General features: G+C 50.1%; 2 protein-coding genes, 1 long non-coding RNA gene and 1 pseudogene across 4 annotated transcripts; 2 read left to right on the top strand and 2 right to left on the bottom strand.

Moving 5' to 3' along the window:
* Window positions 1-11: 11 nt before the first annotated feature.
* On the top strand, window positions 12-15,781 carry CCDC127 (coiled-coil domain containing 127). Its single transcript, XM_005894649.2, has 3 exons — window positions 12-153; window positions 1,254-1,384; window positions 13,164-15,781. Exons 2-3 carry the CDS (start codon window positions 1,264-1,266, stop codon window positions 13,817-13,819), a joined length of 777 nt encoding a protein of 258 aa, XP_005894711.1. The 5' UTR covers window positions 12-153; window positions 1,254-1,263; the 3' UTR covers window positions 13,820-15,781.
* LOC138984277 (U6 spliceosomal RNA) lies at window positions 8,224-8,336 on the bottom strand (annotated as a pseudogene).
* LRRC14B (leucine rich repeat containing 14B) lies at window positions 15,741-25,448 on the bottom strand. 2 transcript variants are annotated; one of them, XR_011461487.1, is made up of 3 exons: window positions 24,305-25,448; window positions 19,568-20,938; window positions 15,741-19,307 (listed from the first exon to the last, which is right to left on the bottom strand). XR_011461487.1 is itself a non-coding variant. In XM_005894650.2 (2 exons), the coding sequence occupies exons 1-2, from the start codon at window positions 25,192-25,194 to the stop codon at window positions 20,293-20,295; spliced, it is 1,536 nt and encodes a 511-aa protein (XP_005894712.2). In that variant the 5' UTR covers window positions 25,195-25,448; the 3' UTR covers window positions 19,521-20,292. The 2 variants fall into 2 exon arrangements, 1 of the variants encoding a protein (XP_005894712.2); XM_005894650.2 differs by lacking the exon at window positions 15,741-19,307 and having other exon boundaries at window positions 19,521-20,938.
* Window positions 24,948-26,574, top strand: LOC138984210 (uncharacterized). Its single transcript, XR_011461488.1, has 3 exons — window positions 24,948-25,077; window positions 25,700-26,000; window positions 26,248-26,574. It is a non-coding gene; the product is annotated as an uncharacterized lncRNA (long non-coding RNA).

The following is a 26,574-nucleotide window of genomic DNA, read 5'->3' on the forward strand; positions in this document are numbered from 1 at the left end:
GGGGTTCTACGTCGCCGCGCCCGGGGTCTTACGTCGCCGCGCCCGGGGGTCTTACGTCGCCGCGCCCGGGAGACTGGGAAACGCCGCGCCTGCGCACAAGGGCTAGCGGGCGGGGGCGCTCAGGGCACCTGGTCGGCGAGTTCCCTGCCCGAGGTAAGTTGGCGTTTGGGGGTCTTCTCGGGCTCCCCCAATTTCTCCTCATATCCAGACAATGTTTGGTTTTTCTGGAGATTACGGCAGTTTTGTGAGGCGGTACCAGGGTACCCGTCCCGTTGTCTCTCCGGGACGGAGCGGGAGTTCCGGTATCGGGCAGTTTGACGGCGGGCCGCCCGCTTGGACCGACGTTCCGGGGTCATCGGCGGGGCGCCCGGCCCGTTCGGGCCCCTCTGCGCGTCCCCGGGCGGCGGGTGCGCGGGCAACGTCTGGAGCCCGCTGTCCGAAGGGGAGCGCAGGCCCTGAAGTTTGTGGGGTCGGGGGCGGAGTGCCGCTCACAGCACTGCGCTTTGAGGGTCGTGAGCTTCCGTGCAACACATCTGACATTTTTTTTTTTTTTAATTGTGCTGGCCACAAGCTCTTTCACATTAACTACTGAGCTTTTGTGTGTGTGTCATTTCTTTATTACCAATTAGGATTTTATACCTTTAGGTGTTAAGCAAGTATTTATTGGAAGTCCTATGAAGAGTCTTTGATGCTGAATTGAGTTTGTCTGTATTCACCTCCTATTTATATTTCAGTTGTTTGAGGCACATCACGCTCCCCTACGATTTGCGAGTTGCTTTTGTCTGAGGTCTTATTTTTTTCTTTTAATCTCATAAGGCTCACTGCTGTGCAGCCCATACCTAGATCTGAACAAAGTTTTTTAAGAGAAAAAAAAAAAAAGGACTCACATGGACCACATGCTGTGCTTAGTCGCTCAGTCGTGTCGGATTTTTTGTGACCCCATGGACTGTAGCTCCCCAGGCTCATCTCTCCATGGGGATTCTCCAGGCAAGAATACTGGAGTGGGTTGTAATGCCCTCCTCCAGGGGATCTTCCATCCCAGGGATCGAACCCAGGTCTCCTGCATTGCAGGTGGATTCTTTACCGACTGAACCATCAGGGAAGCCCAAGAATACTCGAGTGGGTACCCTATTCCTTCTCTAAGGGATCTTTAGGACCCAAGAATCAAACCAGGGTCCCCTTGTAGATGATATATTGTGAGCCATGTATTTTGTTCCGTTTGTGTGGTTAACGATATTGTTATTTACTTTAAGGTGTATCTCCATGAATAACTTAAATGACCCCCCAAATTGGAATATCCGGCCCAATTCCAGGGCTGATGGAGGTGATGGAAGCAGATGGAATTATGCCCTATTGGTTCCAATGCTGGGACTAGCTGCTTTTCGTAAGTCATGATTCTCCTAACTTGTTTTCTGGGCTCAAAGTGTGGAGCTCAGAGATCTTGGGCTTTGAAACCTAACAAATGTTGACTGGGGAAAAGATGCACAGTGTGTGAGCTGTGAAGACTATATCCTGGGATGTGTGTGTGTGTGTGCGCTCAGTTGTGTCCAACTCTTTGTGACCCCATGGTTTGTAGCCTGCCAGGCTCCTCTGTCCATGGGATTTTCCAGGTGAAAATATTGGAGTGGGTTTTCATTTCCTTATCCAGGGGATCTTCCCAATTCAGGGGGTCTTCCCAACCCAGGGATCGAACCCATGTCTCCTGCACTGGCAGATGGATTCTTTACTACTGAGCTGCCTGGGAAGCACTATAAGCCCAGGAGAGAGCCTTTCAGATACCTGTTAGGAACTGCTCTGCAGAGGTAGAGGAGGAGCCAGGGAATACATGTGGTCAGGCTACATCTTGGTGAAAGATTACTCCTTCTCAGAAGAGAAAAGCCAGGTATCTCAAGTTAATGATTTTAATACGGGAAGGTGCAAGAATCTGGGGTCATTAAAATTCTTCCATAAGTATGTATCTTAACTATGTTGGGTCTCATGTATCCAAGACAGAGTGCATTCACCCTGAATGTCTTTCAGGGTGAACATGTAGGTCACTGACTTAATCATAAATGGCAGGCACCAGTCTTTGTTTACACAGACACATACTGTGTGTCCTGGTCAAATGATTTAACCCTCTGAGCCTCAGTTTCTCTGACATTGTAATTATCTTAGTGCTAAGTAAGACAAGATAGAGAGATTTTGTGTGGAGTGATTCAGTAACCATTCGTTCTTGTCAAAGCTTCGTTGCTCTGAAGGGGGCTCCCTTGCTTCAGTTGCCCTCATAAGCGCTAATGAGGAAGAATAAAGCAGCCATGAAGGAAAACCCATTTTGGATGTCTGTGTAATGTTTAGGGTATCAGTCTTTGGGAGATTTCATCCCTGAAACCTCTGCTCAGGCTGACTAGAAATTCTCTCTACATTGAATCAACTTTGTACCACTTTGGGGGAATTACCAGTCACTGGTCAGTTGTAATTTTTCCAGCTCTTAGTTTTTATCCCGACTATTGGGGTGGCCAAAAAGTTCGTTCAAGTTTTAAACTTGAACTGACTTTTTTGCCAATTCAATCCCTGATGAATTTCTTGATGGTTAGGAGTTGATTTTATGTTTTGTCATTGTTACAGAGGAAGAAACTTTACGCTTTTAGGTTTTTCTGGCTGGTCTAAGAATTAAATTGATATGAGTTAGAGTAACAGGAGAAAATAAAAGCAAAGTTCCTAACATCTACCCATTGGAGAGATCTGGGGCTTCCTAGGTGGCTTATTGGTAAAGACTCTGCCGCCTGCCTGTGCAGAGACGTGAGAGATGCGGGCTTAGTACCCGGGTCGGGAAGACCCCCTGGAGGAGGGCATGGCAACCCACTCCACTGTTCTTGCCTGGCAAATTCCATGGACACAGGAGCCTGGTGGGATACGATTCATGGAGTGGCAAAGAGTTGGACACGACTGAGCACACATAGAAGAACAACACCATAGGAGACAGCCAGGAAAACTGAGTAACTCACCAAAGTGGCATAAGCGCTCACCTTGAATACCATCCTCAGCTAAAGACAAAAGAGGATGTTGGGGGTGGGGAGAGTTAGTTACCAGAGAAGACCAGGAAAAGCACAGTAATGGATGGTAAGGTTCTTGTGCAGATTTAGGTTGTAGCCTTTTTGTTTGATAACTTTGAAGCAATTTGGCTAACCTGTTCCTGGTAGAGTCAGGGAGACACCATTACAACTAGAGACTTCTCTCATAAATTTAAGTGTTTCTTGTGTTAGTCAGTCTCTAAGTCGTCTCCAACTCTTTGCAGCCCCATGGATGGTAGCCCACCAGGCTCCTCTATCCCTGAGCTTTCCCAGGTAAAAATACCACAGTAGGTTGCCATTTCCTTCTCCAGGGGATCTTCCTGATCCAAGGATCAAACCTGTGTCTTCTGCATTGGCAGGTGAATTCTTTACTGCTGAGCCACCAGGGAAGCCCCAAGTGTTTCTTATGAATGGGTAACTCCTACTTGGTTTTCAACGTTTCTTCCACGTCTGCTGTTTCTTAGAAAATAACCAGTTGATATAATCCTTATGCCAAAGAGACCTTTTTTTTTTGGATTTGTAGGAAGTGGATTTATTTAGAGAGAGACACACTCCACAGAATATGGTCCATCTCAGAAGCAGAGGCCCTGAAATATGGGGTGGTTAGCTTTTATGGGCTGGGTAATTTCATAGGCTAATGAGTGGGAGGATTATTCTAATTATTTGGGGAAGGGTGCAGGGATTTCCAGGAATGGGCCACAGCCTACTTTTTGACCTTTCATGGTTGGCTTTAGAACTGTTCTAGAGCTGGTCATTGTGTAATTTAGCATGCTGATCTATTACAGCGAGTGTATAACAAGGCTCAAGGTCCACTGGCAGTGGATCCTGCCATCTTGGACCTAGTTGGTTCTAACCAGTTGCAGGGAGATCAAACCAGTCAACCCTAAAGGAAATCAACCCTGAATATTCATTGGAAGGATTGGTGCTGAAGCTGAAGCTCCAGTACTTTGGCCACCTGATGGGAAGAGCCAACTCATTGGAAAAGTCTGTGGTGCTGGGAAAGACTGAACGCAAAAGGAGGAGGGGACGTCAAAGGATAAGATGGTTAGATAGCATCACCAACTCAGTGGACATGATTTTGAGCAAACTCTAGGAGATAGTGGAGGACAGGAGCCTGTCGTGCTACAGTCCATGGGGTCGCAAAGAGTCGGACATCACTTAGTGACTGAACAACAACTGCATGCTAAGTTGCTTCATTCATGTTCTACTCTTTCTAATCCTATGGACTGTAACCCACCAGGCTCCTCTATTCATGGGGTTTTCCAGGCAAGAGTACTGGAGTGGGTTGCCATGCCCTCCTCCAGGGAATCTTCCTGACCCAGGGATCGAACCCGTGTCTCCTGCATTGGCAGGCAGGTTCATTATCACTGGCACCAATGGCTATGTCATTCTTTTAAAAGTTGTGCCCTGCCCCCTCCCCTCCTGTTTCATTCTCCCTTCAGATTTTAGTCCCATGTTCTTACGGAAAGCAGAGGGGTGATGCTCCAATTTCTGTGGTTTCAAGGCTGAGGAGGGGTATCGACCCTATATGTCAGGGAGTAAAAATCTTTGGATGCCTGGTCTAGGGCCCCAGGGGCAGGATGGCTTCTTGTTTGCAGTCGGTTTGGGCTGGAATCCTCACATAGCTGTCAGCTTGATGTGGAGCTGTTGTACAGCTTCCACAGCCTTCCTGTGACTCTTCTTGATGATGAAGCACTTTTTATTATATCAGACTACAAAAATAGCTATCTATAAATGACAAAAAAGTTGTTGACTAAAAAAAAGATACACAAGGTGAGAGTTGAGAGTTAAGTTTTATTTGGGGCAAAATAAGGACTGCATGAGGTGCAGTCCTACAAAATGAGGTGCTGGGAGGCAGCACCTCAGAAAGCTCTGAGAGAGGGCTCCAGAGAGGAAGTGGGGGAAGGTCAATATATAAGATTTTGGTGAAAGGGAAGTTGAATGCAATCAAGCACTCATTTACAAAAGGTTTTCTGCTAGTCACAGGAGCTTATGTCACCATGAAGGGATTTAGTGCCTTTTTAGATATGTTGTTCAGTTGCTAAGTTGTGTCTGACTCTTTGTGATCCCATGAACTGTAACGTGCCAGGCTTTCCTGTCTTTCACCATCTTCTGGAGCTTGCTCAAACTTAGGTCCATTGAGTTGGTGGTGCCATCCAACCATCTCATCTTCTGTAGCCCCTTTGTCTTCCTGACTTCAGTCTTTCCCAGCATCAGGGTCTTTTCCATTGAGTTGGCTCTTCACGTCAGGTGGCCAAAGTATTGGAGCTTCAGCATCAGTCCTTCCAATGAATATTCAGGGTTGATTTCCTTTAGGATGGACTGGTTTGATCTCCTTGCAATCCAAGGGACTCTCAGGAGTCTTCTCCAACACCACAGTTCAAAAGCATCAATTCTTAAGTGCTCAGCCTTCTTTATGGTCCAACTCCCACATCCCTAAGTGACTACTGGAAAAACCATAGCTTTGACTATATGAACACTTTGTTGACCAAGTGACATCTCTGCTTTTTAATATGCTGTCTAGGTTTGTCATAGCTTTCCTTCCAAGGAGCAGGTGTCTTTTAATTTCATGGCTACAGTCCCCATCCACAGTGATTTTGGAGCCCAAGAAAAAATTTGTCACTGTGTCCCCTTTTTCTCCATCTATTTGCCATGAAGTGATGGGACCAGATGCCATGATCTTAGTTTTTTGAACGCTGAGTTTTAAGCTAGCTTTTTCATTTTCTTCTTTCACCCACATCAAGAGACTCTTTAGTTCCTCTTCACTTTCTGCTACTAGAAAACTCATACTATCTGTTATTAAAAGCAGTATTTCAAGAAAACTTCGAAGAAGCCGAATCCATTCTTGGCCCAGCCTGCTTCCCTGGTGTCTCAGAGGTTAAAGCGTCTGCCTGCAATGCGGAAGACCTGGGTTCGATCCCTGGGTCAGGAAGATCCCCTGGAGAAGGAAATGGCAACCCACTCCAGTATTCTTGCCTGGAGAATCCCATGGACGGAGGAGCCTGGTGGGCTACAGTCCACAGGGTCGCAAAGAGTCGGACACGACTGAGCGACTTCACCTTCACTTTCTTTCACTCCTAACAAAAGCCATTTACCCAAGTAGATTTAATCCAGTCTTAGAAAATCTTGATCATGTAGAACTTTCTTTTCCAGTATTTTTTTCTCATTCTTTACACCTTCTTTTACTGAAAACATACATCCTACTTTCCTTTTAAGTTTTTTTTTCTTTTTCCACTTCAAGTTATTTTTATTGATGACAGATTTGCAGCATATAATAAGATCTTATTTGACCTTTAATAAAACTAGGTATAACAGAAATACTGTACTTAACAGTGATGATTCTAAAGACATGTCTGTATTAGTCAAACCTACAAACAAGTTATCTTCAATACCAGATATTAATTTAATGTTGAATATTTCCTAGATCACATGAACCCAAAATTCTTTCGGGCCAGTTTTATACTCCTGAGTACATATATAAGCACTTTTGCTTAATTGCTCAGTTGTGTCCAACTCTTTGCAACCCCATGAACTGTAACCTGCCAGGCTCCTCTGTCCATGGAATTTACCAGGCAAGAATACTGGAGTGGGTTGCCATTTCCTTCTCCAGTATAACAATTCAGTCAATTAAGTAGAGCTCTTTTCTAAATTAATTTTGGTAATACCATACATCTACAACACACAAACACAGAGACCTCACAGTTCTTATTTCAGACTTTCAGCCCTGAGCAGTTTGTTGTTGTTATTCAGTTGCTTAGCAGAAATGACCAGAAGCTAACTGTGGCTCACAGGTACTACAGTGTAAAGCCCATCAGTTTTATGGTGGTTGTTTAGTCGCTCAGTCGTGTCCACCTCTTTGCAACCCCATGGACTGCAGCACACCAGGCTTCCCTGTCCTTCACTATCTCCCAGTATTTCCTCAAACTCACTCATGTCCACTGAGTCGGTGATGCCATCCAATCATCTCATCCTCTGTTGCCTCCTTCTCCTGCCTTCAATCTTTCCCAGCATCAAAGTCTTTCCCAGTGAGTCAGTTCTTCGCATCAGGTGGCCAAAGGATTGGAGCTTCAGCTTCAGCATCAGTCCTTCCAATGAATATTCGGCACTGATTTCCTTTAGCATTGACTAGATTGATCTTCTTGCAGTCCAAGGGACTCTCAAGAGTCTTCTCCAACACCACAGTTTGAAGGAATCAATTCTTCGGCGCTCAGCCTTCTTTATGGTTCATCTTCTGTTTGGTCACATCCATATATGACTACTGGAAAAACCATAGCTTTGACTACACAGACCTTGGTCAGTTAAGTGATGTCTCTGCTTTTTAATACATCATCTAGGTTTGTCATAGTTTTTCTTCCAAGGAACAAGCATGTTTTAATTTGATGGCTAGAGTCACTGTCCATAGTGATTTTATGGACAATAAAGCCTGTCACTGTTTCCATTTTTTCTCCATGTATTTGCCATGAAGTGATGGGACCAGATGCCATTATCTTAGTTTTTTGAATGTTGAGTTTTTTGTTCTAAGGCCAGAAAAATTTTTTTTCTTTGAAGAATTGAGTAGCTAGCTCAATGGTATCAAATGACTGCTACATTCATCTGTGTTGCAAAGTTTTTCCTTCCCTTATTTAGCTTAGGTTTATCACAGCTTTCTTCCAAGGAGCAAGTGTCTTTTAAGCTATGACAAACCTAGACAGTGTATTAAAAACCAGGGACATCACTTTGCTGACAAAGGTCCGTTTAGTCAAAGCTATGGTTTTTAGCTTAGCGGAGAAGGCTTCCCCCTTCCCTTCTCCACCACCGGTTCTTGTTAGACGGCTCCAAATGTCAGCTGTGTGGCCTCCCATTCGGTTACTGCTATCTACAGGGATGTTCCAGTCTAGGTTTTAATAATCACCCTCTGGGTGCCTTCACACTCCATAGCCCAGGGTCTACTGAGGCCTTTGTTTCAGGTCCACATTTTGTCTGTTTCCTTCTGCTTTCTGTTAAAACCATCTCATGACGAGGGTGGTTCCCTTGACCCCCAAGAAGCAATGGTCTGTAGCCAGTCAGGCCAGAGAGATGAGTCTGCGGTGGCACACTGTGCTCCCTGAGTCATACCCCGTGGTTCTGGGTCTCTCTTAGGAATCTGAGAAACTGGGAAAAGTGCTGCCCTGTTGTGGGGTAGGTTTTTTTTTTTAATTATATGGAACACTTGGCCAATTTGCATGTCTTCCTCGCGCAGGCACCATGCTAATCTTCTCTGTATCGTTCTAGTTTTTTTTTAATTTTTAGTATATGAGCTGCCAAAAGTGAGCAAGCATACTTTTCATGGAGTGACTTATGTGCCTGGATTTCTCAGGTCAACGGGATTGAGTAGAGAAAGCGGAGGCTGACAAGAGTAGCATTTATCAGCTTCATTTGTCTGCCTTTAGACTGTGCTCAGGCCACCTAACATCCATCGGTTTGATATAATTTCTTAATCTTGTAATAACACTTTTGGAGAATAAGTACAGGAATGCAGAATTAAAAGTTTTCTCTGATTGTATTACCTAAGCAAGATAACCAAAAAGAAAGAAATATAATATTTCTCAACCCTTCTCAGGGACAGAAAGCAGGAACTTCGAAAGTAAAGATTATATAAAAAGCTGTAAAAGCTAGAGAAGAGTCTGAAAAAACAAATGGAAAATGAAAGTCACCACAGGGCCTTTCCTAGCCTCAAAATGAATTAATTGTAAAGCAGTTATCCTTCATTTAAAAAAAATGAAAGAACTCATTACTACACAGCAGCTGTAATTCTAAGCTTTCCACTTCACTCACCAAGTTCACTGCTCTAGCTACAGGCAACAGGCAGCCTTTTCTCAGCATTAAGTAAGGTTTTACAAGATACAGACTAGTGAGTTTTTATATAGCGACTCAGATAACCATTATATCTACTACTGTGGGCAGGAATCCCTTAGAAGAAATGGAGTAGCCATGATAGTCAACAGAAGAGTCTGAAATGCAGTTCTTGGGTGTGGTCTCAAAAATGACAGAATCATCTCTGTTTGTTTCCAAGGCAAACCATTAAGTATCACAGTAATAAAAGTCTATGCCCTGACCTGTAATGCTGAAGAAGCTGAAGTTGTATGAAGACCTACAAGACCTTCTAGAACTAACACCCTAAAAAGATGTCCTCTTTGGTATAGGGAACTGGAATGCAGAAGTAGGAAGTCAAAGAGACACCTGGAGTAATGGGCAAATTAGGCCTTGGAGTACAAAATGAAGTAGAGCAAAGGCTAACAGTTTTGCCAAGAGAACGCACTAGTCATGGCAAACACCCTCCTCCAATGACACAAGAGAAGACTCTACACATGGACATCACCAGATGGTCAATACTGATATTAGAATGATTATATTTATTGCAGCCAAAGATGCAGAAGCTCTATCTAGTCAGCAAAAACAAGACTGGGAGCTGACTGGGCTCAGATCATGGAACTCCTTATTTTCAAATTCAGACTTTAATTGAAGGAAGTAAGGAAAACACTAGACCATTCAGGTGTAACCTAAATCAAATCCCTTACAGTTATACAGTGGAAGTAACAAACAGATTCAAGGGATTAGATCTGATAGAGTGCCTGAAGAACTATGGACAGAGGTTTGTGACATTGTACAGGAGGCAGTGATCAAGACCATCCCCAAGAAAAAGAAATGCAAAAAGGCAAAATGGTTGAAGAGGCTTTACAAATAGCTGAGAAAGGAGAAGAAGCTAAAGGCAAAGGAGAAAAGGAAAGATACACCCATTTGAATGCAGAGTTCCAAAGAATAGTGAGGAGAGGTTAGAAAGTCTTCCTCAGTGATCAGTGCAAAGAAATAGAGGAAAACAATAGAATGGGAAAGACTAGAGATCGCTTCAAGAAAATCAAGAAATGTCAAGGGAACATTTCATGCAAAGATGGGTCCAATAAAGGATAGAAATGGTAAGGATCTAACAGAAGCAGAAGATATTAGGAAGAGGTAGCAAGAATACACAGAAGAACTATACGAAAAAGATCTTAATGACCCAGATAACCACAATGGTGTGATCACTCTCCTAGAGAGTGCATCCTGCAATGCGAAGTCAAGTGGGCCTTAGGAAGCATCACTATGAACAAAGCTAATGGAGGTGATGGAATTCCAGTTGAGCTCTTTCAAATCCTAAAAGATGATGTTATTAAGGTGCTGCTCTCAATATACCAGCAAATTTGGAAAACTCAGCAGTGGCCACAGGACTGGAAGAGGTCAGTTTTCATTCCAATCCCAAAGAATGTTTAAACTAGCACCAAGTTGCACTCATCTCACACACTAGCAAAGTAATGCTCAAAATTCTCCAAGCCAGGCTTCAACTATATGTGAACCGTGAACTTCCAGATGTTCAAGCTGGATTTAGAAAAGGCAGAGGAACCAGAGATCAAATTGCCAGCATCTGCTGGATCATTGAAAAAGGAAGAGTTCCAGAAAAACATCTACTTCTCCTTCATTGACTATGCCAAAGCCTTTGACTGTGTGGATCACAACAAATTGGAAAATTCTTCAAGAAATGGGAATACCAGATCACCTGACCTGTCTTCTGAGACATCTGTATGCAGGTCAGAAAGCAACAGTTAGAACCAGACATGGAACAACAGATTGGTTCCAAGTTGGGAAAGGAGTATGTCAAGGCTGTATATTGTCACCCTGCTTACTTAACTTATATGCAGAGTACGTCATGGGAAATGCCAGGCTGGATGAAGCATAAGCTGGAATCAGGTTGCCAGGAGAAATATCAATAACCTCAGATATGCAGATGACACCACCCTTATGGCAGAAAGCGAAGAAGACCTAAAGAGCCTCTTGATGAAAGTGAAAGAGGAGAGTGGAAAAGCTGGCTGAAAACTCAGCATTCAGAAAACTAAGATCGTGGCATCCAGTCTCATCACTTCATGGCAAAATGATGGGGAAAGTATGGAAACAGTGAGAGACTTTATTTTTGGAGCTCCAAAATCACTGCAGACAGTGACTGCAGTCATGAAATAAAAAGCCGCTTGCTTCTTGGAAGAAAAGCTATGACCAACCTAGACAGCATATTAAAAAACAGAGACATTACTTTGCCAACAAAAGTCCATCCAGTCAAAGCTATGGTTTTTCCAGTAGCCATGAATGGATGTGAGAGTTGGACTATAAAGAAAGCTGAGCACCAAGAATTGATGCTTTTGAACCATGGTGTTGGAGAAGACTCTTGAGAGTCCCTTGGACTGCAAGGAGATCCAACCAGTCTATCCTAAAGAAAATCGGTTCTGAATATTTATTGGAAGGACTGATGCTGAAGCTGAAGCTCCAGTAGTTTGGCCACCTGATGGGAAGAACTGACTCATTAGAAAAGACTCTGATGCTGGGAATGATTGAAGGCAGGAGGAGAAGGGGACAACAGAGGGTGAGGTGGTTGGATGGCATCACCGACTCAATGGACATGTGTTTGAGTAAACTCCAGGAGTTGGTGATGGAAAGGGAAGCCTGATGTGCCGCAGTCCATGGGTTCACAAAGAGTCGGACACAACTGAGGGACTGAACTGAACTGAAAATCACTGCATGTGGTGATTGCAGCCATGGAATTAAAAGCCACTTGCTCCTTGGATGAAAGCTACGACAAACCTAGACAGCATATTGAAAAGTAGAGACAGTACTTTGCCAACAAGTATCTGTATAATCAGTGCTGTGGTTTTTCAGTAGTTGGGTATGGATGTGAGAGTTGTATCATAAAAAATGCTGAGCACCAAAGAACTGATGGATTTGACCGTGGTGTTGGAGAAGACTCTTGAAAGTTCCCTGGACAGTAAAGAGATCAAACCAGTCAATCCTAAGGAAATCAACCCTGATTTCAAATTGGGTTTGAAATTCATTTGAAGGACTGATGCTGAAGCTGAAGCTCCAATCCTTTGGCCACCTGATGTGAAGAGCTGACTCATTGGAAAAGACCCTGATGATGGGAAAGATAGAAGGTAGGAGGAGAAGGGGACAACAGAGGACAAGATGGTTGAATGGCATCACCGAATCAATGGATGTGAGTTTGAGCAAGCTCCAGAGATGGTAAAGGACAGGGAAGCCTGGTGTGCTTCAGTCCACGGGGTCACAAAGTGTTGGACACGACTGAGTGACTCAATAACAAAAGCAGCAATTCATAACATGGGGCATATCCTATACCAGTGAAATCATCACACTGTCTTTTGTCTTGTTATCAGAAAAGACCAAAACTCTTACTCATAGGATGGAGAAGGTCTGGTGACAGCACCCAGAACCAGGCTCCAGCTGGCTGCAGGGTTTGTGGTCATCAGCTCTCTTTCTCACTTTGGCTTGTCAGTTTGTGGAGCAGAGCAGGGTATTACCCACCCCAGCTGCCCACACCTTCTGTCTCGTATTTGTGAGGTTATGGTGGATCTGTGTCTTGAGGCTGAAATTCTGACTTCTTACTTGTATGACCCCCTAGCAGGATATAAGCAGCCATCTTGGGCCTTACCTGTTTACTAGTGATGACCGGGCACAGCTGTGAACACACTTTGAACTTTTTTCAGTTCTATACTAACCTGGCCAACACTGTGAAGCATACTTACCCATAGTCATTTTGAAACCTCGCCAACGGTCTGTGGGGGCCCTGTGGCCAGAGTATAGGCACATGGTGCTAGGCCAGAGGTAGGTTTTCTCAGCCTTCAAACGTTAGGGGGCTGGAAGGGGTCTCTGCAGTCTTGTTCTTCTCTTTGGAGAGCCGTTATCTGATTTGAAGCACTTTGCATATTGTTTGTGTGCTTAATTGCTTCAGTCTTGTCTGACTCTTTGTGACTCATGGACTGTCCATGGGATTATCCCAGTAAGGATACTGGAGTGGGTTGCCATTTTCTCCTTCAGGGGATCTTCCCGACCCAGGGATCAAACAAGCGTCTCCTGTATTGGCATGTGGATTCTTTACCATTTGAGCCACCTGGGAAGCCCACATAGCTTCATACAAACTATTACCATTTTGTTTGTCTCAGGACTTAAGAATTTATTGAAATGCTCTATAGCTGCTTTATGTTTCCTGTAAATAGAGATTATAACTTGAGCTCTGATGTTCATTATGTGTGTTTTCTTCCCCCAAATTATTTGTGTCAGGCTGGATTTGGTCTAGGGAGTCGAGAAAAGAAATAGAAAAGGAGAGAGAAGCGTACCGTCAGAGGACAGCTGCCTTCCAGCGGGACCTTGAAGCCAGGTACCATGCCACAATTGCAGAAAGCCGGCGGGCCGTGGCACACTTGTCCCTGGAACTTGAAAAGGAGCAGAACAGAACAACTAGTTACCGAGAAGCCCTCATCTCTCAGGGGCGCAAGTTGGTGGAAGAGAAGAAACTTCTGGAGCAGGAGCGGGCTCAGGTCCTTCAGGAGAGGAGGCAGCCCTTGCGGAGTGCGTACCTGCGCTGCCTGGGCCAGGAGGAGGACTGGCAGCGCAGGGCCAGGCTCCTGCTGAGCGAGTTCGAGGCCGCGCTCACCGAGAGACAGAGCATCTACTGCAGCCTGGTGCTCCCGCGCCGCAGGCGCCTCGAGCTCGAGAAGAGCTTGCTGGTCCGTGCGTCCACCGACCCGGTGGCTGCAGACCTCGAGATGGCAGCTGGCCTCACTGACATATTTAAGCACGATACGCACTGTGGAGACGTCTGGAACACCAACAAGCGCCAAAACGGGAGGCTCATGTGGCTGTATCTCAGATACTGGGAACTGATCATTGAACTGAAGAAGTTTAAGCAGGTAGAGAAAGCCATACTGGAAAAGTAAGTCAGGAATCAACGGCTCCGGGTCAGAGTCCTGCATTTCGGGTTTTCCGACGTTCGCTGCTCCTCCTGCCAGTGCTCCCTTGCTGTGACCGTGCATGCACACCGCCGCCTCTCAGCAGTGGCCAAGCCTGTCACCCTCTGAGCAGGACAGCGAGCCTCTGTCCCCTGCAGCAGCTGAGGACGCAGTCTCAGAAGCAGATCAAGATTTTATTAAGTAGAACAGGATAACCTCACAGCTTTAGAGTAAAATTGTTTTTAAGAATGTCAAATACCGTGTTCATCCTATAAGTCATTTTGTCACTCCCTAAATAAGTTCTGTTTTCTCCTCAAATTATTTTTCTCTCTCCTAAAACTACAGTTAGAAGTTGTCAGGTAGTGGTGAGGACTGCCTCACAGATGGGAACAGATGGTGGTGACGCCAGCAAGGTTTCGTGGTGTGAAGCTCTTTCCCATCAGAGTGTTTCTGCTTTTCACTTGATAACCCTTGTGGGTGTTTGGAGTTTGCTGTGTCTGTATTCAGTAAGCAGATACTATTTATTTAGGTTGGTGTAAAGGTAATTACAGTTTTGCATTGTTGAATTTTGCCATTTGATATTGAAATACATTCTTAAATAAATGAAGTTATGTTTTGAAAGTGCAAGTGTTAGTCACTCAGTTGTGTCTGACTCTTTGCGATCCCATGGGCTGTAGCCTGCCAGGCTCCTCTGTCCATTGGATTATCCAGGAAGAATACTGGAGTGGGTTGCCATTCCCTTCCCCAGGGGATCTTCCTGACCCAGGGATTGAACCCATATCTCCTGCTTTGCAGGCAGATTCTTTACTGTCTGAGCCACCAGGGAAGCCCGAGGTTACGTTTTACATCATTTTAATGCACATTTCTCACTTTATGTTTTTTTGTTAATGATTCATTACTTGCTGTTTATTTTAGACTAGGGAAATGATGTTAGACAAAAAGCAGATTTGAACGATTTTCTTATTTGAGTTCAAAATAAGTCATAAATCAGCAGAGACAACTAGCAACATCAGTGACGCTTTTGACCCAGGAACTGCTAACAGACATACAGTGCAGTAGCCGTTCAGGAAGCTTTGTAAAGGAGACGAGAGCTTTGACAATGAGGAGTGCAGTAACTGGCCGTCAGAAGTTGACAGTGACCAACTGCGAGCCACCGTCGGAGCTGATCCTCTTACAGCTACATGAGAAGTTGCCAAAGAACTCAGTGTCAACCGTTCTACAGTTGTTCAGCATTTGAAGCAGATTTGATAGGTGATAAAGCTCGATAACGTGGGTGCCTCATGAGCCGACTGCAAATAAAGTCATGTTTTGAAGTGTAGTCTTCTCTCATGTAACAACGACAAACCATTTCTCAATTGGATTATGATGTGACAGAAAATGGATTTCATATGACAACTGGCAATGACCAGATCAGTGGCTGGTGACGAGAAGAAGCTTCAAAGCCCTTCCCAAAGCCAAACTTGCACCATAAAAAGGTCATGGTCACTTTTGGTGGTCTCCTGCCTGTCTAACCCACTATAGCCTTCTGAATCCTAGTGAAATGACTACATCTGAGCAGTATGCTCAGCAGGTTGACGAGATGCACCAAAAACTGCAGTGCCCACAGCTGGTGTTGGTCAACAGAATGGGCCGAATTCTTCTCCGTGACAATGCCCAACCACATGTTGCACAACCAGCGCTTCAAAAGTTGAACAAATTGGGCTACAAAGTTTAGCCCCATCCACCATATTCATCTGAACTCTTGCCAGAGACTACGACTTCTTCAAACATAACAACTTTGCAGGGAGAATGCTTCCACAACCAGCAGGATGCATAAAATGCTTTCCAAGAGTTCATCGAATCCCAAGGCACGGATTTTTAATCCTACGGGAATGAATAAACTTCTCATTGGCAAAAATATGTTGGTTGTAATGATTCCTGCTTTGATTAATAAAAATGTGTTTAAGCATATTTATAATGATTTAAAGTTATGATCCGAAACCACAGTTACTTTTTCACCAACTAAATATTAGCAATGGCCTGTATTTAAAACACCTGCAATTTGAAAGCAACAATACCACTTTTTCTGTGTGTAATTCCTTACTCCTTACAAGGCTTTTTAAAATAGATTATCTCAACTTTTTACTACAAACTTACGTCCATTTTCCACAGAGCTAATGTGAATTGGCCTTTGTGTGTGTTATGCACATCACTTGTGTCAGCCTGATCCCAGTCTTGTGCAGTGAGCACTCTTAATATCCTTGGGGTAGAGGCTCCTGAGACCACCCCAGACTTAATGACTTGTTGGGAGGTCTGAGGACTCAATGCTTGGCTGTTCTCATACTTGAGGCTCATCACATAGAAGGAGGACAAGTCCAGCAGAGGGATACGCACCTGGCAAAGGGGGAGACCACGCAGCTTCCAGCAGCCCCCCCACCCCGAGGGCCACATGGCCATGTGGACGCGCCTCAGAGACAGTGTCCTGGGTTTCTGTGGAGGGCCAGTCACATAGGCAGTCTGCCTGGCACAGACCCAAATTCCAGACTCCCAGAGGAAAGCAGGTGTGGGCGCTAGGGGCCACTCCTACCACTTGATGGTGGCAGGAGCCCTCCCCAGCCCAGGTCCCAGGCGCCAGCCGAGGGCCAGCCTGTCAGCAGCTTCCCAGGCCTGCAGTGAGCCCTTCTCTGCAGCCATCACGTTCAGGGTCATGCAGGTGGTCACAGGTCCAGTTCAGACCCAGGCAGCTGGGCTTCAGAACTGCACTGCCCCAAGTGAGACCAGGTCAGTTTTGAGGGACTGGCGGGTTTGTGGGCTGATGTGAGAGGTTCTCGCCTCCACCTGAGGAACCCCGAGAGCAGCTGTGCTCTCAACAGGGCTCTGGTCCTGCTGGCTTAGACAGCCGGGGGCTTGACTAAGGCCAACTCGTGGAGCCTCAGGGCAGGGGTGGGGCGTGGTGGTCAGACCTCAGAGAAGAGCCAGAAATGGCTCGTGAATGACATCTCGAACCTTAGAGAAACTACCCTTTGGCCTCAGATCTCGTTTTATCTTCTCTGCTGGCAAACCAGCTGTCCCTGGCCCCAGGGTAAGAACAGCAGCCAAGTTTGGGGGCTGCGGGGTTGTGTGCTGCTGTGGCCTCTGAGTGGAGCAGGAGCCGGCTCTGGCAGCTGTGAAGCAGGCATGCGCCCTGCAGGCCCTCCAGCAAAACAAGGACCTGCACAGACCACGGGGCTGCCAGCAGCAGGCAGGGAGGGGAGGGGCGGGGCTCCTGGGTCTAGGAGCGGGCAGCTGATGAGAGAGCTGCAGGCTGAAGTCTCTGGGTCTCTGGGCACGGTGACTGTACGAGTCCTCTGGGTCTGCGGGTGTCTCCTAAGCTCCGAGTACACAATTGGAAAGAACCGTCTGGAACAAGAATTGTTAAGGTGGGACAGATGCATTGAAGCCCTGAAGCTGCATCTCTTTCTTGCCAGGATGGTCAGCAGGAAACAATGCTGCATTCCTGGAGGAAGGGCAATTATCAATCCACACAGGCCAAGGGGAGGTAACATGGTGGTCCCCAGACATCTAGGCTGTGGTCCTATAGGGTCTATCAGGGTCCCCATCGTCTCTCCATTCCATTCAACTGTCTGGTCCCTGGTAAGACTGGGTGGGTCTAGGCAGATGACGGCACCTCAGGCTCCCCAAGAGCAGCCCAGTTGAGCTGCCATGTAGCAGTTGCTGGTCTCCTGACCCTTGGCACTCTGTCCTCTTCCCCTGTGCAGTGTGGTTTGCCCTCGTGTGGGAGCTCTGCTGTCTGCCGCACGAGAAGCCCAAGGGTGGTCCTGACCCTGGTGGGCACCCACGGTCACATTCACTGCCAGCATCACTGGGCATCCTCAGGACCACCAGTCTTGGGGTGGGCAGGTACAGGGAAAACCCACCAGGCTGCAAGCGGCGTATTCAGTGTTGTGGCTGAGCGGGACCACAGCAACAAGTCAGTTCGATGCCCTGGGATGAGTGGGAGGCGTAGGTCCCACTCGGGCCATCTGTGCGCTTCTGAAGTGCTCCAGATGAGCCTCCCAGGTTCTTCAGTTTCACAAAAGTGGGCTATTCCTCAGGGTGGGGGGGGGGGCAGTTGGGAGTGTTCACCAGCAGACCCCTGTGTGGCCACTCCTGCCGTAGATCTCAGGTCCTACGTTGCCACAGTCTCCCTGGGCTCTTCTCCACAACAGCTGCTAGGCTCAGCCTTGGATGTGCCCGGTCCTACCTGCTGACCACTCAGAGGCCAGGTCATTGAAAAACTTCCAGAGACACAAACAGCAGAAGCTACTCTTCTCTTCAGAATTAGAACAAAATTGTTTCAAAATTTTGCCCTGTGCCTCCCAAGAGTTTCTTGGAATAACAAAGTCCACGTGGCTGAAATAGGTGCCAGTGAGACTTGACCAGTACAACACGTGAGGAGACGTGCAGGGGTGAGCAAAGGGCAGAGCTGACAAGTGCAGGGGGCAGGAAGCCGCCACGTTGTCGCTCCAGCCCACTCTGTCACTGCTTTCCCAAAGACTCGGGCTCTTCCTGACCCAGGGATCGAACCCATGTTTCCTGTGGCTCCTGCATTGGGAGGCAGATTCTTTACCACTGAGCCACCTGGGAAACCCTGTGGAATACTATATATATTTGGTTTTGTTCAGTTGTTAAGTCATGTCCGACTCTTTGTGACACCATGGGCTGTACCACACCAGGCTTCCCTGTCCTTCACCAACTCCCAGAGCTTGCTCAAACTCATGTCTATGTAGTCAGTAATGCCATCCAACCATCTCATCCTCTGTTGTCCCTTTCTCCTGCTTTGATCTTTCCCAGCATCAAGGTTTTTCCCAATGAGTCAGATCTTCCCATCAGGTGGTTAAAGTATTGGAGCTTAAGCTTCAGCATCAGTCCTTCCAGTGAACACCCAGGACTGATCTCCTTTAGGATGGACTGGTTGGATCTCCTGGCAGTCCAAGGAACTCTCAAGAGTCTTCTCCAACACCACGGTTCAAAAGCATCAATTCAGCGCTCAGCTTTCTTTATGGTCCAACTCTCACATCCATACATGACCACTGGAAAAACCATAGCTTTGACGACATGGACCTTTGTTGGCAAAGTAATGTCTCAGCTTTTTAATATGCTGTCTAGGTTGGTCATAACTTTCCTTCAGAGGAGTAAGCATCTTTTAATTTCATGGCTGCAGTAACAGTCTGCAGTTACTGGAGCCCAAGAAAATAAAATCTGTCACTGCTTCCACTTTTCCCCTCTTTGCCATGAAGTGATAGGACTAGATGCTATGATTTTGGTTTTTTGAATGTTGAGTTTTAAGCCAGCTTTTTCACTCTCCTCTTTCACTCCCATCAAGAGGTTGTTACTTTCTCTTTGCTTTCTGCCATTAGAGTGGTGTCATCTGCATATCTGAGGTTGGTGATAGTTCTTCCAGCAATCTTGATTCCAGCTTGTTATTCATCCAGCCCGGCATTCCACATGATGTACTCTGCATATAAGTTAAAGAGATTAGAACAGGCAAGGGTCCTGTGGGGGAAGGGGAGAAGTGGGTGAACTTTTTGTTTAAATAAATCATTTTAACAAAGGAATACAAATGGCCAACAAGCATATGAACATGCCCAGTTTCATGAACATCTAGGAAATACAAATTATTGCAAGACCTTTTTTTCATCCATTAGATTAAAAAAGAAAGAATACCATATCTGAATAAGCCACACTTCTGTTTTATTAGCATTAGTATTTAATTACCTTAATATGCAGCACTCTGCACAAATCTGATCTTAGTAGAAACCAAGTCCAAACATTGGAATTAACCACTCCTGAAGCGCCAGGACTCAGCTGCCAGAAGGTGCCCCCTGAGCCCAGGGTCGGTGGAGGTGGGAGTGGGGGAGGCATCAGAGCCAGAGGTCACCTGCAGCTCTGGGCTCAGGCTGGCACCAGCAGAGCCCTCGCCTGCCACTTGCAGGCCAGAGGGCAGGAAGAGCCATTAACCAGCAAAGCCAGTGTCCTCGCTGGACAGGAATTTAAATATTCATACAGGGCAGCGTGGCAGACACCTGCACCCCGCAGCCCGGGCTCCGGTGTGCCCCTTGCTTTCACTCTCCTCGGCTGGTCACTTCCATCCGTGTGTCCAGAGAGGTGTCCTCTCTGTCCTTCCGCGCTCACACTGGCCTGTCCTCCCAGCACCCGAGCGCCGGTCCCGCCGCTGGACCTCACTCGACCCCCTACCGCCTGGGCTGCTCCTCGGCTCCCACTGCAGGGCATCTGGCCTGCTCCTCCCCAAGCCTGAGCATGGGGCTCAGTAAGACCCCCGTTCTGTCTTTGCTCCCAGGGAGAGGGGCGGAGGCAGGGCCGCGCTCCAGCAGCGTCCGGGTGTTTTCACCAGGAGGCGCCCAGCTGGTGGACGGGGTGATACTCGGGGCGGGGACCCTGGAGTCCGAGCTGCGGACGCACCCGTCTCGGACGTGCAGGGTCTACTCCATCTGCTTCAGCACTCTGGAGAAGTTTTCTAGAGCGGTTTTGAAAGCTTGCAGCAAGAAAGCTCCGAGTTCATTGCTGGTTTCCTGAATGTCCGGGTCGAAACTCCCGAAGAGGGGTGTGGAGACTTGGATGTCGTCCCGGCCGGCGCGCAGCAGCACCGCGCGCAGGTCTGCCGCAATGGCGTCGTATTTCTGCTGGTCGAACTTGGACATGGCCAGCTCGTCCTGGGGGTAGGCGCTGCCCTCGGGGTAGCAGTCCCGGGGCACTGGGAACTCCACGCACCGCAGCCGGGGGAGCTCGCAGAGCGCGGCGAAGAGGCGCCGGAGCGCGCGGCCCGACAGCGGGTTCCCCAGGAAGCGCAGCTCCCGCAGCCGGCGGCAGGTGCCCAGCGCCAGGCTCAGTGCGCCCACGTGCCGGTCCTCGAGGCCGCATTCCTCCAGGGTCAGGGCCCTCAGCGTGGGGGCGGCCTGGCCCAGCAGCCGGTGAAAGGTGGCCGGGAACAGGTCCACCAGGCAGTGCCCGCTGAGGTCCAGCACCTCCAGGTGGGCCGCGTGGATGCAGTTCGCCAAGAAGGTCATGTCTTCGTGGTTCAGGGCGCAGTTGCCCACGTCCAGCACTCTCAGCGGCGTCCGGAGGGGGCTGCGGGCAAGGTGGGAAATAGCGGCTGAGAGCAGGCCCCGGGGTGCTCTGGGGCCTTGGGGTGAATCCTGTTTCAGGCACAGCAGACTGCGGCTCAGAGCCGCACCCACCTACCCGGGACTCCACTCAGCCTGAGAGCAGGACTGTTTTTCATTTTTAAGCAGTTGAACAAATCAAAATGAGAATGTTTTGTGACATGTGAAAATGATATGAAATTCAAGTTTCAGTGCCCGTAAATCAAGTATAATCTGAACACGGCAAGACCTTCCTGTACCTCCTGTCTGCAGCTGCCCGGGTGCAACGGAAGGGCTGAGGCAGCAGGCAGTGTAGCCACCTGCAGCAGAGGCTCGACTTTACCTGAAGACAGGCCTGGCCTTTGTCCTCAGCCACCAAAGTGATCAATCTCTATTGTCAACAGGGCTCTGTGTGTTCACAAGCTTGTTGTGGGGCCGTGAAGTGCCTGTGAATTGGTACCTGGCTTGGCTCCGAATGAAGGGCTGGAGCGCACAGGCTTTTAGGGCAGGGAGGGGTCCATTCTTAGCTTGCCAGGGACCTGAAGACCCTCCTGTGCTCTGAGTAGGAGTCCTTGCCCCGCTCAGTGGCTCTCACAGACCCACACCCGCCCTGGGGATTCCTGGCCTGGGTCTGGGGTCACCGAGCTGAGCACCGAGTGTCAGGACGTGGGGGTCCACTCTCCACCTGCCCGCTGGGGCTCCTCTACCACCTCACCCTACATCTGTACTCTGGGCCCAGAGCTCCTGTGGTCTTCCAGCTGCCGACACAGCAGAGTGCCTGCTGTCCCCCTATCACGGCTCTGCAGGCTGTGGCTCAGGCCCTGAGCTGTGCGGAGTGTTTCCACCGACATCTCTCTCATGCCCACATCCATCCATAAGGAGCCCTCTCCCCAGCTGCCCCGCCCCAACCCTTAAGGGGCCTCTTGTGTGGAAAAGGGTCAAAGGGCAGGCCTGACTGCCAACGTGTGTCTGGGAGCTTGGATTTGGGAAAGGCCCCCCACTCAGCTGATAAGGGGCCCCTGGCCTGAGCTGTCCGCACAAGCAATGTGGTGCCTGCTGACACAGGCCTCCTTCTGGGATCTGAAATCTCTGTGCATGCCAGGCCGAGGTGCCCTCCCAACAAGCCCCCAATGAAACCCCTGGGCCTGGGTCTCCAATGTGCTCCCCATGTGTCTGGAAAGGCAGGCCCCGAGCCCACACACAAACATGACTGCTGTGTGGCGGCACCCTGGGACAGTCCTGCATTTGTGGTGCCTGGGGAAGCGCACTCACAACCAGACGACCTGGCACAAGCCCGCAGGGCCGTCTCGTTGGCTCCGCCCTGACATCACCTGTCTTCCCGAAGCTCTGCACACTCGGGCTTCAGTCAGCTGGTCGCTGAGAGCCTGTCCAAAGCCCCAGAAGGCGCAGGTGTGCCATGTGTCAGGCCTAAGTGGAAAGGAGGCAGACAGGTGCGTGCCCGTCATCACAGCCATCTGCATCTCGGCAGTGAGTCTTCCCAGGGAGTCACCAACCTGGGAGCCGTGGGAGGACTGCCCTGTCTGCCGGTCTTCCCATCTCTCCACCTGGGTTTGCTGTGTGAGCCAAGGGAGCCAGGGCAACCCTTGTCCTGTGGGACTGATCACCCCAAGTCGGGCTCAGAGCCTCCAGGGCTTGACCTGGCTCTTCCCTACCCCCGTTCTTCCCCCCTGCTCCCTTCCTCACCTGTCCTTCAGCCCCCAGCCCAGGCCGCCCCCTCCGTGTCTCCCAGAGCCGGCCTCAGCCCCAGCTCAGGCCCTTGACCTGCAGGGTTCCTGCCGGTTCACTCTCCCCAGGCCCTCCACTCACTCAGGGGCCAGGTCTCTGGTCAAAGGTCACCTTGGAAACCGACCTTCCCTGACCACACAACCGTCTACTCCCTCCCACTTAGGCCTGACACACCACACATCTGGGCCTTCTGGAGCTTTGGATGGGCTCTCAGTGAGTGTGCAGAGCAAAGGGTCAGGGGAGACAGGTGATGTCAGGGCGGGGCCAACGAGATGGCCCCGCGGGTTTGTGCCGGGTTGTCTGGTTGTGAACGTGCTTCCCCAGGCACCACAAGCGCAGGATTGTCCTGAGGGTCCCAGGGCGCTGCCACACGGCAGTCGTGTTTGTGTGTGGGTTCAAGGCCCGCCTTTCCTGAGCTGGGCAACTACCTGGTTGAGGAGCCGGGGTGGGGGATGGGGCGGGGAGCCCAGGTGCCTCAGGGAATAGAGGCCATGCAGGCCCTGGCCAGCCGCTGCTTAAAGGGAAAGCTCTGCTAAGCCAAGGCTCCCTAAACCAGAGAAGACGGCCTCACACTCATTGGCTCAAGAAACGAGAAGTTATTTTCCATAATTTTTGTAAGTATATTCACAGCTGGTGGCTGTCAAGGTGGCGACCCTCGGTGGTGCCCTCCCCTGGCCTGGTGACCGGCCGTCACCACACCGTGAGTGGCAGCATCGGCGTCGTACTCTGCAGGGAAGGTTACAGGAGCCAGAGGGCTTGCGGAGGGGTCCATGAGCCAAGGAGTTGAGGTCTCCTATAGCTCAGATGGTAAACAATCCTCCTGCAATGCGGGAGACCCCATTTTGATTCCTGAGTTGGGAAGATCCCCTGGAGAAGGGTTAGGATTAGGGTTAGGGTTACCCACTCCAGTATTCTTGGGCTTTTCTTGTGGCTCAGCTGGTAAAGAATCCGCTTGCAATGCAGGAGACCTGGATTCGATCCCTGGGTTGGGAAGATCCCCTGGAGAAGGGAAAGGCTACCCACTCCAGTATTCTGGCCTGGAGAATTCCACGGACTGGAATCCTGGAGGATTCCATAGAGTCCATGGGTTGCAAAGAGTCGGACACGACTGAGCGACTTTCACTTTTCCCTTTTTTTCACTGACAGCCATGAAAATGAGCATGGAAGTGGATCATTCCACTTTCCCGCCGGACAGGCCTTCAGGAGAGACCACAGCTGCCCCCACAGGGCTCCTGTCTTGCCCACAGGAGCCCCAGCACTGGGGTGCTTTGTTACACCAAAAGGTAATTAATACACTGTGATGGAGTTACTTCTATGTTGCCTGCTTGCTAATCAGGACTCTTGTCTTTTTCTTACTAACTGGAGAGTCTCCTTTGAGGCGTGGGGCTCCCAGGTGGCCCCCAACGGCCAGTCCCAGCTGGGCTTCCTCCCTCCCCATGGGTCCTCTCTGGCTGCTCTGGGCTGGGCAAAACCCACAGGGACCGGGCCTTGTGCCTTGTAAGTAACCAGGTCTGTGTACAGCCCTGGGCCGCCCTGACCTGGGCTGAGGGGCTGAGGGCAGATGCCCCCCACCCCCGCCCCATCCTTCCGGTCACCCCAGACTCACCCAAGCAGTGTCTGCAGCTTCCCGGTCAGCGTGGAGAAGGCCATGTGCAGCTCCGTGAGCTGCGTCATCCTGCTGAGCGCCCAGGCGATGGAGGCGAGCAGGGGCTCCTCACCGTCAGAGGCAGGGGTGCTGGCGGGGGGCGCATCAAAGGCCTTGGCAGGCAGGGTGAGAGAGACCAGCCGCGGGAAGCCCCCCTGGGCCAGCAGCTGCTGCACGTGGCCCGCGTGCAGACGCACGTTGTGCACCACTTCCAGCCGGCGCAGCTCTCGGGGCCCTGCCAGGCGCAGCACGTGCAGCAGCTGCCCTGGGTCCAGGCTGTCGGCCCGCAGCGAGAGGCAGCGCACGCGCAGAGAGCCGGGGCCCGACGGCCCCAGGGCGCGCGCCACCACCTCAAAGTTGCCCGCGGTGACGAAGACGTCGGCCAGGACCTCGATGGGGCGCCGGGTGGCGCAGGGCTGCTTCTGCAGCTCGCAGCAGGTCCTGGCCAGCAGCTCCGTCCGGCCCCACCTGCCCAGCGCCCGCCCGCAGGGGCACCTCTGCACCTGTACGTCTCGGATGCCCGTGAGGTCAGCCACCCGCAGCCGCCGGCGGCCCTCGCCCTGGAGCACGTGATCGGCCAGGCCGCGTACGCAGGCCTCCAGGCAGGCCCGGCAGGCCCGGTCCCGCAGGTCCCCAGCGTGGTCCGCGCTCGGACCCAGCAGAGGGCCCAGCCGGAACTCCTCCAGGGGCCAGCGCTCGAGCAGAAGGCGGATCACGGCGGACTGCTCCAGCAGGTAGCTGGCTTTGAAGAGCAGCGGGTATAGATTGTGGGCCACGGCGTCCAGGCTCTGCTGGGCCCCCGGGGGGTGGGACACCAGGGCCTCCGCGGAGATGAAGCGCAGCGACTGCATGGCCCACCTGCGGTTGCTGGGACAGGACCGAGCTGCCCCCTGTGCTTCTGCCGAAGGCCAGCCCCCTTCTCGCCTATTTTTAGCTGCAGCTGCTGCAAGCAGCTTGCCTTAGACGGGGTGGGGAGCCAGCCCTCTGGTCATCTGATGGCTATTTTTGTCCTGGGCGCCCATTTGGCTCTGGCTGTGGAGGCGTCTGGCTGCGGCTGGCCTGTCTTGAAGGCGCTCAGCTGCGGAAAGCTGAGCTCCTCTGGTGCTTGGCTGGGGGAGGGCGTGGGCCATTGGAATTGCCGCCAGTGTTCACTTCTGGTGTGGCCTGTCCTGGGGGCACCCATCCCCTCCGGGGAGTGGGTCTGCCCCATCCCTGGGCTGGCTCCACAGCTAGAGGGATCAGCAAGCCTTTCCTTGGACCCCTGGGCCTGAGTCCCTCCCTTGGCCCTGCGTCCAGAGTCAGGGACGTGGCAATGAGCATGGGCTGGGCTCTCCAACAACTGTCTCCTGATTTTAGGAGAAGATTCATTGTCACTGAGGACCCAGGCTGGGAGCCACCCCCCCCCAACACTCGCCTGCACCCCCAGTGGTCCGTGTGCCCCCAGCTGTGGGGCCTCCTTGGACAGAACCCCCTGCAGCCTCAGGACCCATGCAGTATGCGGGGCTGTGGGTGAGGTGGGGACCCTGGGATCCTGACACTCCCACAGCCTGGAGCCTGGTTCCTCGCTCTGGAGGGGGACAGAACGTGTGGCCCTGAACATGCAAGAGTATTCTGAGCTAAGGGCGCTTGGATCCCCTTTCTTCCTGAACACAGGAAGGTGAGCCACCTTCCCTAAACTGGGAGGAGAGAGACAGTCTCATCACCAGAGAGGATGTCAGGATAGTTCCTTGTTAATGTTACTGCCTTGTGTGTTGAGTTACTTTTCCACAGTCATCTCATCTCTCAGCTTAGTCCAGAAACACTTAGGCCACTGGGGTCTTCATCTCCTTATGAGGGCTCCCATGTCATAAAAGCTTACGTGAAATCTATGTGCTTTTCTCTTGTGAATCTGTTCTTTGTTACAGAGCCCCAGAAGACAGCCCAAGATGGGCAGGGAAAAAATTCTTCCTTCCTACAGAATCCAGCTCTGACGGGTGTTAGATCATCATCCAGTGACTTGAAGGTGCACGCTACCTCCACCCCGACTTCAGCATCATTTAGGAGCTGATAGACTGTCCATATGATCACTGATCTAGGGAGGGGACACGGTGGACAGAGAGAGAGACAGAAAAACAGAGACACAGAGACACACCAAGACAAATCAAGAGACAAGAGGAGGGGAAAGGTGGAAAGGACCCTGGGAGGAGAGGGTCAGGGGCCACTGGACACCAGGAGGTGGGGCCTGGCTGGGC

Source organism: Bos mutus, chromosome 20, assembly GCF_027580195.1.
Source record: "Bos mutus isolate GX-2022 chromosome 20, NWIPB_WYAK_1.1, whole genome shotgun sequence".
Lineage (NCBI taxonomy): Eukaryota > Metazoa > Chordata > Mammalia > Artiodactyla > Bovidae > Bos > Bos mutus.